This window comes from Leucopleurus acutus (assembly GCF_964270905.1).
Source record: "Leucopleurus acutus genome assembly, chromosome: 3".
NCBI lineage: Eukaryota > Metazoa > Chordata > Mammalia > Artiodactyla > Delphinidae > Leucopleurus > Leucopleurus acutus.
Window position 1 is genome coordinate 52,024,413 of NC_139145.1, and position 14,450 is coordinate 52,038,862.

Here is a 14,450-nt window from a genome sequence, read left to right on the forward strand (position 1 = left end):
GAGAGTGGTGGGAAGTTATAATGCAAATAGTAACATGTATTAGACCCGCACTGTGCTGAGTTTTTTGTAGCATGATCTCATTTATGCTATAAAAATTTTATGAGGCTGCCACTCTTGTTATTTTCATAATGAAGAAGGAGAATTGAAGTTAGAAGAGTATCTCCAACTTGCCAAATCACACTGTAAAGGACTGGTAGGATATGGTACTATATAACAACGAGAATACAAATACTGACCCTTCATAGTGGACCGGATATAAACAAACAGTGTGAGCATTCCATACATGCCAGGCAAATACTAACCCTGATGAAATCAGAAATGGAATCCAGGCCATCAAACTGTAGACCCTGTGCTCTAAGACTTATTCTATACTACAACTAAGATAAAACTGGAACTATTGATTGAGAGTAAAACATGAAGGGCTTTAGGTATACACAGTAGGGAGGCATGGAACTTATTAGAGATGGGAAATGACAGAAGATGTAAACATAATCATGTTTGAGAAAGATTAAATGACAGCAACGTTTAGGAGATGGGGGAGACATACATTAGGAAGACTAGACTACTACTGCAATAGTCAAGACAATGGCACAAATTATGACACTATGTGGAAATGAAGAGAATTTGATAAAGCTGAAGGCTATTTGAGTGGAGAATTGATAGGACTTTGTGAGCAAATAGGTTCTGTGGTGAAAAGAGAGTTAAAGAAAATTTGTACTTCAGGTAATTGGATGGATGGCAATATGCTTATCTAAGATTGGAACAGGGAAACAAGAGCAGGGGAGAAGCTGACTCTGAGCTCTAATACTTAGTGGTTTGTGATTTCTTACTCCCCCCAGTGTCCTCTGTTTCCTCTTCTCCCTTTCTCTCTCTCTATTATCTCTTCCTAGCATGTTCATTAATTAAAACGAATTTCAAGATTCAGTTAGCTCACTTTAATTTTCACTTCTAATATCAAAACTCAGGAATTTGAGGGGTCATTCTTAGAAGTATGCTCACTCTTCCATGCCTCTGTGCCTTTGCAGATGCCACTCCTCCCACCAAGGAGTCTTCTCCATACCTTGCTTGCATAGTGAACACCTACAAACCCACTTTTCCAGGCTCCAAACAAATGATACCCGCATGATTTCCTCCCCACGCAATGTTCCCACTCCCTGATAGTCTCCCATAGGAATCAGTTCATACCTCCATCAGCGTTTCTCATATTTATATTGCAGTTGTTTGGTTACTTGTTCACCTCCTCAACAAAGGCGAGGTCAGGGACTGGTGTTTTGCATTTTTTTTGGTCCCTGGTGCCTAGCAGAGCACCTGGCAAACGATGAAAGCTCAAGATGTGTCCACTGAATAAGAAATTAATGAATTGATGGGTGGCATGACGATTGAATAAGTTATAACGTATGTGTAGAAAGGTGATTAGGGTGACAAAGCATATGGATACCATGGGAATGGGAGCTCTTCCTGCAGCCACGTGCATCCCTTCCAGGGCTGGTCTGAAACTTTAGGTACAGTGAACCAAGGACAAGAGAGGGGCTAATGATTTTCTTATGAGGAATACAGGTGTGAAATATGCCCCAGATGTGATATTAAAGAGGAACTGGGACTTTTCAGTAACTTCCACTTTCCATATATGATTTTAACTTCTCACATACTACCTTTTAATCAGTTCTTTGATTCCCCCCCCCCCCCCAGTCCTGTCCTTAATTCTCTGATCTGAGGTTCAAAGTAAGAAAACACTGATGAGGGCCTCTCCAGGAAGGGTTGCCAGATTCAGCAAACAAAACTACAGGATGCCCAGTTAAATTTAAATTTCAGCTAACCAACAAAATTTCTTTTTGTGTGTGTGTGTGTGTGTGTGTGGGTGGTACGCGGGCCTCTCACTGTTGTGGCCTCTCCCGTTGCGGAGCACAGGCTCCGCATGCGCAGGCTCAGCAGCCACGGCTCACAGGCCCAGCCACTCCACGGCATGTGGGATCTTCCCGGACCAGGGCACAAACCCGTGTCCCCTGCATCGGCAGGCAGACTCTCAACCACTGAGCCACCAGGGGAGCCCCAAAATTTCTTTTAGTAAAGTATGTCCTGTGAAATGTTTGGGACATACTTATACTTAAAAAATTACTCACTGATTATCTGAAATTCAAATTTCATGATGCATCCTGTATTTAATTCTGTAGCCTTAGCTCCAGTTCACTTTCTGCCAAGGATCGAGAACGCGCTCTGTACCCTGCATCTTTGATAGATCAAACTGAGCTCAAACACAGGTGAATGATGCAGGTCAATGGGAAATCTAGAGACGAATGGCGAAAACAGACCAGATACAGATGGATCTGTGGACAAACAGGCCGGTGACTGCAGGGTTCATTGCGTGACCCCGACTTTCCGCCAGTTACAGCACTGAGCACATGCCGGTGCAAATAAGTTAATAGTTAAGAGTACAGACTTTGACAGGGAACCTTACTCAATACTCTTTAATGACCTATATGGGAAAAGAATCTAAAAAAGAGTCGATATATGTATTATGTATAACTGATTCACTTTCCTGTACAGCAGAAACCAATACAACATTGTAAATCAACTATACTCCAATAAAAATTAATTAAAAAAAAAAACAGCACAAACTCTGAAGTCACATGTCCTTGAGTTCAATTCCTTGTTCTGGCTCATACATGATTTGTAACACTAGGCAAATTATTTAACTTCTCCAAGCTTGAATTTCCTTATATAAAATTAGGATAATAATGGCAGCCTCTCAATAGCTTTGTTGACATATTTCATCTAGTTTGATTCCTGGTCAGAGTTAACAACATTAGCCTACTACTATTACTATTACTACTACTATTATTATTAGTATTATCATCATCCCTAATGCTGCTTGCATGACTCTCACTCCCTCCTCTGGGACAATCCAAGGTAGAACAGGATAGAACAGGATAGGGTAGGATAGGATAGGATAGGATAGAATAGAATAGAAAAGCAAGTTTACCATTTAATTTTTGCCTAGTATATACAAGATACTGTGTTGTTTGCATGTGTTTTTCATCAGTCCTTATAACAGCCCTGAGAGATAGCATTATTCCTATTTTGTAGACATTGGATCCAAGGCATAAAGAAATTAGGAACTATTTCTAAGATCACATAGATACACAACTTGTAAGTGGCAATCTGAAACTTAAACTCAGTTGTCTGATCCCAAAGTTCAACCACTAACACACACGTCAAGAGCTGGCTATGAGATTTCCAAATCAGACTACAAGCATTTCCTACCTGAAGAAAGAACTCTGATGACTTTCAGTTTCACATGGAAATGTTCATTGGAATTACAGCATGCCATATTCCTTTTATTTTCATATCCTCTTGCCAAACTAGAATGCCATTCTGAAATAAGGTACTCATTTCCTCTTCCTAGCTTGGGTAAAACTGTCTTTCATAATCACAGTTTCTCCTCTACCTAAAGTCAAATTCATTTGCATATGTCAATGAAGGGTAAGTCACAAGTTCTTGACTGCTTTTGATATGGTACACATTAAAGGTTCTCTACATTTTATCAGGCATTTTATCTGCTATCTCCTAGGTCCTTAAGATAGTGCAGATGACTAGGTGGGAAATTATGTTTCAGTTTTACAGATGAGGAATCTGAGACTTAGAGTGGTCTCAGCCATTTGCCAGAGTTACAAAGATAATAACTGATAGAACTATTACATGAGTCCATGCTTCTCTTCTGAAAATTATTTATTAACTCATTTATTCAGTACATATTGATGGGTATCTTTTATATGTAAGGCACTATCCTAGAAACCAGAGCTATCTCAGTTCTGCCCTTAACATATCTATAGGCTAAAGGAGGAGAGAGCTATTAAAGTACTTAGTTCCCAGACAACTGGTCAAGGGCAATATGGCAGGTGATGGCAGGTGATGGAGCAACCATCTGGAGAAGGGTGGAAGGGCCATGATGGAGATTTTGCAGAGAAGGGGGCATTTGAACCTGAGCCTGAGTAATAAGTAGCAATGTGTCAAGGAGAGATAATAGGGAAGCTATCCCAGGAAAAATAAAGGGCCTGAGCAACGGCATGGGAGTGTGAATGGGCATGCCCAGGTGGAGACAAGACACTAGCTCAGAGCATGGGAAGGAAGCAGAGCGCACAGGGAGGCAAGGAGGCACGCCTCACCAACTGCTGTTGCTTGCTCCTTGGCACTGAAAAGCAGTTCTGCCTGATCCCCATCTAATTGTCAATGCTGGCAGTGCAACTAACTCCAAAAGAATGATTCCGGTGCCATTTATAAACACACATTAGAAAAACCAAGAGGGTTTTTCTTTCTCTATCTGTAAAACCCTTAGTTTGAAAGCTAGGGCAGGGCTCATCAGTAGAGATCCAAAAGCAAGCTGTGTCTATGTTACGCAACAACCTGAATTCCATAGCAGATGATGTCACCTATAAATGCCCTATAAATGGAGCAAGGCTTCAGGTGCATCTGAACAATTTAACTGCATCGATACCCACTGCTACAAACATGGCTGTCTCAGTGCTACAGCTGACAGCTGTTTGGGGACTGCTTGTCTTAATCCTGACTTGCCAAGCCGGTAAGTACCTGCAATCACAGCTCACGCATTGTGCAGTAGTTAGCCATGACTAGAGGAAGTCAGTGGCGCAGATCCAGAACATAAAGGGGAGAGAAGGGAACTTTGGGCACTGCAGAAAGAGCACTGGACTGGGAGACAAGAGACAGATCTTCTAATAAAAAGAAAGTAGGACTTTTATTCAAATGTGCTTAGGTTACAGTTTCTATCAGTGAATGTACGACGTTTAGAATGACTTTTTTTCTTATATCTTCATGTGATATAGAGACACTATTATAATTTCCTTGAGAGCTGGGGGTGTTTATTTTTTAATGATTATAATTAATAATATTCAACGGCGAAGAGTCTGGAATAAGACTCCTAGGCCTCGCTCTACCACTAGTCAGAAATGTAACTTCAGGCATGCTCGTTAACCTCTAAGGGCTTCACACTTAAAAGGGAATATCAGTAGTTAACTTTCTCATTTAGCTGTCATGAAAATTAAATAAAAGAGACAAAACATATTGGAAAAGTATCTGGTCCATCATGAGCACCCAATAAATATTAACTGTTATTTTTATCATGTATCATCTCATTTGATTCTCATAATCTTTTTAAGTAAACGTGCACAGTTTTATCATTTCCCTTTTTGCAGGTAAATAAACTGAGCTTGCAGAGGGAAAGTTACTTGAGCATAAACACAGGTAGAAGTGGCACACTTGGGATTGAAACCCAAGTCTTTCGATTCTTTCTATTATAAAGCATCTACTTCTTTCAAGTCTGTTCCAAGCACATAGAGGACCAAAAGGCAGCATGCAGAATTCTCACTAATTAATTTTTGGTCTACAGAAGGCAGTGAGCTCTTAACTTATCTCCGATCAGAATGATAGGTCAGAAAACACAGACAGTACAAATAGTAACAGAGCTTTCTGAGCTCTTCTACATGTAACTTGGCAGAACTCGCACCCTCCATCACCCACTGTCCACTGGCACAACCCACAGGCAGACACTCCAACAAAGCTACAGCAGGGATGGGCTCAGAGACTATTGTGTCCATCTACCCCTATAGTAATAACCGTGGTAAAGTAAAAAGTGAGATTTATATCTTAAAGACCAGTCCCAAGTCTGTCTCTCATGAACTCTGAAACTGGTTAAAATCAGTTCACTGCTTTGAACCTCAGTTTCCTCATCTGTAAAATGGGATAATTACCAACTGCACCAGGTGAAATGAGCATGCTTTTGTAGTCACTTTGTAAACTATAAAAACTGTATAAATATCAGCATTACTGTATTTTTTCAGAACTTTATGATTATATTGACTAAGAAAATCAGGTAGTTAATGTAAATAAAGGCTACCCCGTATTATAACTGAAAGGAGAAAATATTCAACTGTTGGCTTTGATAATTTGTTTCTGGTATGTCAAATGTCTTCATTTTTATTATTTTTCAGCATTTTCAAAGTTCTTAATATTTTAGCAGCATTTTAAAATTTTCGTATCTTTAAGCACTAGCGGAGAAAGCTACTATGAATCATTCTGTTGCTACTATTATTAACAATAGTAATAATCATACAGTGAGCATTTATTGTGGGCTCACCTTAGACCTGGTACTGCAATAAGTGATTTATATAATATAGATATGCATATATATACATACATATCTATGATATACATCACAGATAAATAAAGTATCTTTCCATCTTGACAATAAGAAACTGAGAGAGTAATTAAATATTGTTTACACGGTTACATGGTGAACTTTTTGCTGAAGACAGAATCAAACTCAGGTATATAGGACTCCAAAACATCACCCACCATACTCTTATACCTCTCATTACATATGCGATTCAAAGGCTGGAGCCAAGGATTTGATCTTCACACACACTGCAATCCAGGGCTCCTTGCATTTTGAAAAGTTAGCATTTAGCATCATATTAAAATAAAAAGTTAAAGTAAAAATAATAAAATTAAATTGTTATGCAAGTAGGCAGATAGGAACACAGAAAAAAAAAGAACTCACTTTTCATGCAAGGAATTTCTGGTTCGCAGCTGGTAAATGTCTCCAGGGGACAGTTGCTTGAAGGCAGTATTATATCATATAGGGAACATGCTCTGTGAAATTTAAAAAAAATAAAAGTTCAAACCCTGGCTCAGCCACTTTCTATATGTGTGACTTTAGGAATTTCTCTGAGCATCTGTTTTCTCTCCTGTAATCCTATCACTGAACTGAATAAGGATTAGGCATGTGATGAAAGCACATCCTAGTACCTGAGCATCACAAATATACCTTCTCTTTCCTTCCACTTCATGTAATGAAAACAAAGCAATTCTGGTCACCGTGGTTGCCCTGTGCTTTATGTAAGGGTCATGTCCATATATGTCCATTTTTGCCTTAACTCTTAGCAGCATATGATATGTACATAATAGTAGGCTCAAAAACACTGGTTGATGAAAAAAACCAACAGCTGAATAAATGAATACTTGGTGGTTAGTATACTGATCTTGGTTATAGGTCCCAGACTGGTAGTGCTCCTATTGAATCTTTTGCAGTGGCATAGTAAACAATAAATGTTTGCAGAATTGAAAGCCATATTTTTTACTAAGACTTTCTATTTTAGGATATAATATAAATGCAACTCTTCTCACTAATTTGACAGCCTCCACACCAAAAGCTAGTTACATCTCCTTCATTCAGAGTAATGGGGTACATTGTACAGAAGTTGGGACTTCTTGAGTCAAAATTTGTGGTGGGGGGCTTCCCTGGTGGTGCAGTGGTTGAGAATCTGCCTGCCAATGCAAGGGACATGGGTTCGAGCCCTGGTCTGGGAAGATCCCACATGCCGCGGAGCAACTAGGCCCGTGAGCCACAACTACTGAGCCTGCGCTTCTGAAGTCTGTGCTCTGCAACAAGAGAGGCCGCGACAGTGAGAGGCCCGCGCACCGCGATGAAGAGTGGTCCCCGCTCGCCAAAACTAGAGAAAGCCCACGCACAGAAACGAAGACCCAACACAGCCAAAAATAAATGAATAAATTAATTAATTAAATTAAATTAAAAAAACATTTGTGGTGGGATTGACAGATAAAATACAGGGCACCCAGTTAAAGTTGAATTTCAGATAAACAATAATTTTTCATTTAATTATGCACTAAATATTTCATGGGTCATTCTTACACTAAAAAAGTATTGTTATTTATCTGAAATTCAACTTTAACTGGGCATCCTGTAATTTTATTTACCAAATCTGCCAACACTACTTGTGAGGCTACAGTAAAACTAAAAGATAAAAGTCCTACTTCATCCTGGCACCAGGGTGGAAAGGGGAGGCTGTTCGTATCTTTAATTGCCACTCTTGCATTGCTTTTAATCTCCCAAACCACTTAGACCACTAAGCAAAGCCAAACCCCCCACCATGTCACCAACTTCACTCTGGACCTTTGGCCTCATTCCAAAAGGCACTTGACTAAATATCAAAAGTAAGAGACCTGCAGTTACAGTACCATCTTCTCTTGCTATTTGTAAGATCTTCTGCAGGTCACTTAATGTTCTCAGTTTCTGAGTCCAGTGAGCTCTGCATACTCCACAAGATTGGTCAAGCTTAAACTTACACAGTAGATGTAAAATCATTATTTACAGAACTATCACATGCTGTACAAGTGATAGAATTTCTCCTCGTCATCATTATTATACTACTTTCAACCTTATAATACACTTGTAGTTAGATCATACCTTTTCTGTCAAAGACTATGCAGTTCATCACAGAGTGCTTAAGAACCCGGATTTTAATACCAGGCAAACATGGGATTGAATTCTGATTCTGCCACTTACCGTCTCTGTGACTTTGACCCGCTTCTAAACCTCTCTCAACTTCCATTTCTTTACCTTTAACTTCGGATAATAACTTTGCCTCCCTCATAGTGTTGCTGTGAGAATAAAATGAGATAATGCATGGAGATTGCCTGTCATATGTGTGTGCTCAGAAAACACTACCTATTATTATATCATCCTCCTTATTATCATTTCCATAGGTCCAGGGATTACATGAGAAAAATACATTAAAACCAAGCAATCTGCATTTCAGTCCCAGCCCTGGCATTTACTAGCTGCTTTAACTCTGAACAAGTTACTTAACCTCCGTGAGCTTCAGTTTTCTCATATGGAAAGAGAACCAATGTCTGCCTAAGCATCAATATCTGTTGCTCTGTTTGGTTTCAGGAATAAGTGACATAACGCACGTGAAGACAATAACCAGGCAGGCACTAGATATGCAATAAATGTAACTATATGAGGCTATATAATTAGTGAGAGGGGGTATAAAGAGCTCTAGGGTTCCCTACAATGAAAGAAACTTCCCTTTCTTCTTGCTGAGAATCACCCTGAGATTCCATTCTGTTTTTCAGATAACAAACCAGAGAGCAAGTCAGATGACAAGCCAGATGACTCGGGCAAAACCCTAGAACCAGCCTTTCCAAAATTCCTAAGCCTCTTGGGCTCGGAGATCATTGAGAATACGGTGGAGTTCATCATCTGCTCCATGATGAAGAGCAAGTAAGCACTGAGACAAACCTTGCTTTTGTCCAGTTCGCCGTTAGTAATGACCGCATTGCATTAAAATGAATGAGAAACAAAATTGCATGCATGCCAATGTATTGTTTTAATTGAAACTTGTTGCCTACCTTAAGATATATTTGCATCTGCATGAATTTCCCTGAACTCTTTTGGGGTGAACACGTTCCCAAGGAATTTATGGAACAAGGGGTTCCATCAAATATTTTTTATTTCAGGACCGAGTAGGGAGGAAGAAGGCCACCGGACCGAGGGACGGAAAGCCGTGTTCTGGTCTTGACACAGGTGTTATTTACTGGGTGATCTGGAGTTAGGCTTTCCCTCCCTGAGTGCCTCAGTTTGCTAATCTGTAAAGTTAAAGGAATAAAGGACCCACCCAGTGCAGACACAGTAATTTGCTGATGAAGGTGGTGGGTAGAGGTGTGCTCATCAGTGAGAGGTATGGTGAGTCCCGTCTTTATTTTCTGGTTTGAGTAATTCAAGAGGGTTAGCAGACACAGTAGCTAATCTCTCCTCAGAGGCAATCTGAAGAACCTCTCTTATGAGGGTTTGTTTTGATCACGAGAGATTGCCTTGATGGCAAATTCCACAACCCTGACTCTTCCTATTATTTTCAACCTGCTTCCAAGCTCCTGTGCCCAACTCGTAATACATCCTACCCAAGTTTACATAGCTCTGATTTTTACATCTACTTTACCCTTTCTTCATTCTTCCGACATTAATCTCCCCAAGTTCAGCTCTCCAGGGTCTATTTCGTTCTTTTGAATTTCTAGGTGCTTTCAATCTCCACCTCTCTGAGGCTCTGCTCTCTAATTCTCTCCTTCACAGGCCCCTAAGCAGAGTTTGACAAAGTGCAGTCTATTACCTGCGTCAGAATCGCCTGGAGAACTTATCCAAAAGGCAGGTCCCTTCATCCCATCTTGCACTTTCCTGGAGCAAGGCTGTATAACAAGCCTTTATAACAAGCTTTGTAACAAGCGTTTTAACAAGCTTTCAGGTGATTCTTATATACAACAAATTTGAGAGCCCTTGATTGGATGCTCTGGGCTACATGGCTGAGCCTTAAAGGTCCACACAGCCTTTAAATTTGTATTCATCTTTTGTGTAGATGTGAATCTTTGTATTTTTCTAGGGAAAGTGCTTCTGACTTTATAAGATTCTCAAAAAGGTCTATTACCAGTAACAGATTAAGAGCCACTTCTATATAGAAGTGATCAGGGGCCATTTTGTATCCCTTGATCTGCTTAAATCCATATATTACTATCATGTGAATGGGCATAATTCTGCATACAATCATCATGAACAAACTGTTAAAACACAGATGTTTATTTTGTGTTTTTATTTTTCATATTGTGGCTGCTTTTGCAACTGTTGAGTTCCCATGACTGTTAGTGTAAACAAGGGAAAAACTGAATAACATCTATTATGTACAAAGTAGAGTTTAGACTCCAGTTGAATTCATATTGTTATAAATCACAACAATAGCAAGGCCAAGAATTAGAGTCATAATTCTTTTTATTCCTTCCCTGGGGAATCCCCTAGACATAAAATAGCCCTTGTCTTCTCTGTTAACTCTGAACGTTGACCATCTGAAATGCTAAAGAATTGTTAGCTCTGGGTTCAGAAACGGCACATCTTCTACCATTTTCTTTTTCCCTCATTTTATTCTGGGTATATGATATTCTTTCTGTTCTTGGAACTTACAACTGTCTCAGGTTCTCTGCTCGTCCTTTAATTTCTGCCTAAAATGCTCTTTTTCCCCTCCTAGCTAGTGCTTTGTCTTGCCTCGCATCTAAAGTCACCTCCTCCGAAAACGATGCTATAACCACTCTTATTAATACAACTTCTTTTATTCCCTGGTTATTCTCTATCACTATACCTTGTCATTATGTCATTATAACATATCACCATCTCACATGATTAAGTTATTTTTAATCATGTAACTATATGAAAGTAGAGATCAGATCTCTCTAGCTCATTGCTATAGCACAGTACCCTGTAAGTCATATCGGGCACTTAGTAAATAATTGTTGAATTAACTAAATAGGGAAAGGAATCTTAGAGATCAGATCTAAAGCTCACATACCCCTATTTGACTGAGACATTTTGAGGGATCTTTGTTGAAAGATACAGCAGTCCTTGCTCAAGGGAACAAATCTAACTGTCCTCACTCTGTCCAAGAAAAGACCATAAATATAACAGGGAATGGGAAATGGGAAGAGACCAGCAAGAAGTATTCCTAAGAACTTAATACATGCTTAGGAAAGTAGGGGCAGGAATTGTGAAGGAAAAACATCTAGACTTTAAGCCCCTTCTCCTCAAAGAATTTGCCGTCCTTATTGTATAAGATGGCATGAGCAAATACAATGATAACTAAAATGCTGAATAACGTAAATGTCAGCCAAACATCACAGTTAATGTCTAAGGAAAGGAGCTGTCACTGGGGCCAGGATGCTTAGGGGAGAGTTTCTGGCAAAGGTAAGAAGAAATTTGGGTCATAAAAGACTCAATGAGATTTCATTAGAAAGAGAAAATTACAAAAATATGGAACTTCATAAAGATAGAAAATTTGCTTTATTTAGTCCTATGTACCCAATGCCTAAATACTGTGTCAAGCACATAATAAATGCTGGACCATAATTTACTCATCTCTTACCTTCTCAGCAGCTACTGCACACCCAATCCTTAAACAGTGGAATGGCCTCTGGTATTAATTCATGCTTCTGGAGACCTAAGTTTTAGACTTTGCTTTGCAATTTACCAGCCATGTGACTTGGACAGGTTTTTAATCTCTTTGAGCTTCAGAGGTTTTTTTCATATGTAAAATGATTAAAATTCATTCATGTATCCATTCAACAAATATTTATTAATTCATACTATATGGTAGGCACTGTTCTAGGTGCTGGGGATATATTATGAAACAAATATATCAAAATATCTGTCTTTATAGAGTTTATATAGGAATAGACATCAAACTAATAGATTTGTTGGCAGATTTAAAGAGATAATTATGTATAATGGCTTGTCAAATTTGAACTATTATGGAAATCTTAGACCTTACTACTTTATGACATAGGAAAACTTGAAGTATTGCTCAAATATTATAAGATACCTTAGTGATGATTCTAACATTCCTGATCAGTCCAAATCATAATTCATTTTTTCCTCTTTTTTTTTTTAAGAGGATATATGAAATGTGATGAGAAAGAAGAAGAAGATTCATCAGAGTGACTTCAACCAGGTGATTTTAACCTAAAAACTTACAACCAAAAAATAGTATATTGAACAAAGGAAAAAGGGTCTGTCTGATTTACTTAATAAATTTGGGAACCCACATTTACCCATAAGCAGAAAAGGGGTATTTTTTGTGTGTGTTTTTGCTTTATTCTTGTAGTCGTTTTTTTAAAATTGATTTTAAGTAGATGTATTTTTATCATCTCAAAGTCACTGACTTAATAAGATTCTCTTAAGAGAAGAAGCACAGTTGTGGGGTGAAACAAGTAAGCACTGGAAGTGGGGAGATCTGGTCCTGTCACAACTCTGCTTGGAACTTGACTTGTGCAGGTTCCGCCTATGAAAGGAGGGGTTATATGCACTAAAATCTAAAGACCCAGGTAAACAGGCCATTAGTTACTCATGAGAAGAGTGAGATTTACTGAACCTAACTCCAGGAGAAAGGACTAGTAAGCTCTCTAATCCTGCAGTTAGATTTATGTGCAAACAGTCTGGTTTGAGTCCTCAGAGATACCTGCTGTTTCCTTATCCAGTTCTCTCCTGAGAATGGATATTGAAATATAAATACAGAAATGTCAGACTTGAGAAAGTAATTCTATAAGTAACTAGCATGAACTTAGTACTTCTGTTTTAGGCAGTAAATTAATGCTGTATATGTAGTACCTAATTTAATTCTATCTAACATTCCCTATGAAAAATATGTATTGCTATTCTTAAATTTTATAAATAATGAAACCAAGTCTCAGGGAGCTTAATTAATGTGGCCAAGTTAATAAGGGAGGAGGGGTGGATCTGAATTCAAACAGCCTGATTCCAGTCTGTGCTCTATCACTCAGCAATAGAGCTACTGAACAGCGAATAGTGTAGGAAGAGGCAGTAGAGAATAGTGATTAAGCTGTGTGATCTTAGACATACCTCAAGGTGCCCATAGAAGTAAAACCCTACCCCTTTGGTTAGTTGAATTACCTTATATGCATCTCCAGGAATTATGGCCTTTCCCAACTTTTTCCCTACTGGCTTCATTTCATAACAAGGGAGTGATTGGCGTGAGCTTAGAAAGCTATTATCATATTACCCTGGAACTTAGCCCACCCTTTTCCTTAAGCTTCTAAGGAGGGAAATCAGACTTGCGCATTGGAATCAAGATGTGCTCAATGCAGACACACCTGAATCTCACCCCAAAGAGAGCTAAGCTTCTAAAAACACTCACTTATGTTTGCATCTTCCCATTCCCATCTTCTCAGGGAACAGCCTACCTCTTGTTGCAGGTATCCTAACCCTTTGCCTTCATTCAGGCTCATTGGTGCTCACACCCTGAATCTTTGGAGTGCCATCCTAGAGGCTCAATGTATGAGACAGTCCAATAAGCAAGTCAACATGAAATTTTAGAAAGAGCAAAAGCCATAGAGAAGATGTAAGTTCAGCTTCTATCTTGGCCTCTTATTGGTTGTGTGACCATGGGGAGGTCAGTTGGTCTCCATGAGTCTCACTTTACTCCTTATTAATACTTAAAACATTTGGAACTTAATTGTTCCAGACCTTAATGTTGGAAATTTTTTAACTGCATATAAAAAATCTTTGAGTGGATTCACAAACCAACTGTAGATGCCCTAATGGGCAGAGAGGAATGGCTCTGTCTAGGGATATAAACCAAATGGACTAGAGAGAAAGAAGCTTCTAAGGCAGAGGTTAACTTTTGGATGGTTTGATCAAGGCTGTCTCTCCAAACTCCAGTGACTGTTCATTTAATAAATAGTTTTAAAAGTTGCACTTGTATGATAAGTGTCTCATCAAATCAAAAGCAAATCATGACTTTAGAATGAGTGATTCACAGCAATGCCTATTTCTCCAGTATAGAAAATCTGGCCAAAGTTTTAGGTATTTCCTAAAGTAAGATAGGTAGATATATAGATATCCCGTTTTTCTCCTACGACATATGCCTCTATCTTACATAGTCCTTTAATGCTTATTTAACCCACGCCTACTATGTGTCAGATTCTGCCAATGCTACCAAGATGAGTAACACTGTCTCATCATTAACAAGTTTATGGTTTGGACTATCACCTAGCACAGTACACCCCAGGATTGTGCAGGAAAACAA

General features: G+C 39.0%; 1 protein-coding gene across 1 annotated transcript; it reads left to right on the top strand.

Annotated features, from left to right (window-relative positions):
- Nucleotides 1-4,506: 4,506 nt before the first annotated feature.
- LOC309959001 (uncharacterized protein C5orf46 homolog) lies at nucleotides 4,507-12,346 on the top strand (the record flags this gene model as incomplete). The annotated part of the gene is made up of 3 exons (XM_082835122.1): nucleotides 4,507-4,576; nucleotides 8,950-9,097; nucleotides 12,298-12,346. The coding sequence occupies 3 exons, from the start codon at nucleotides 4,507-4,509 to the stop codon at nucleotides 12,344-12,346; spliced, it is 267 nt and encodes an 88-aa protein (XP_082691248.1).
- Between the last annotated feature and the right edge of the window lie 2,104 nt (nucleotides 12,347-14,450).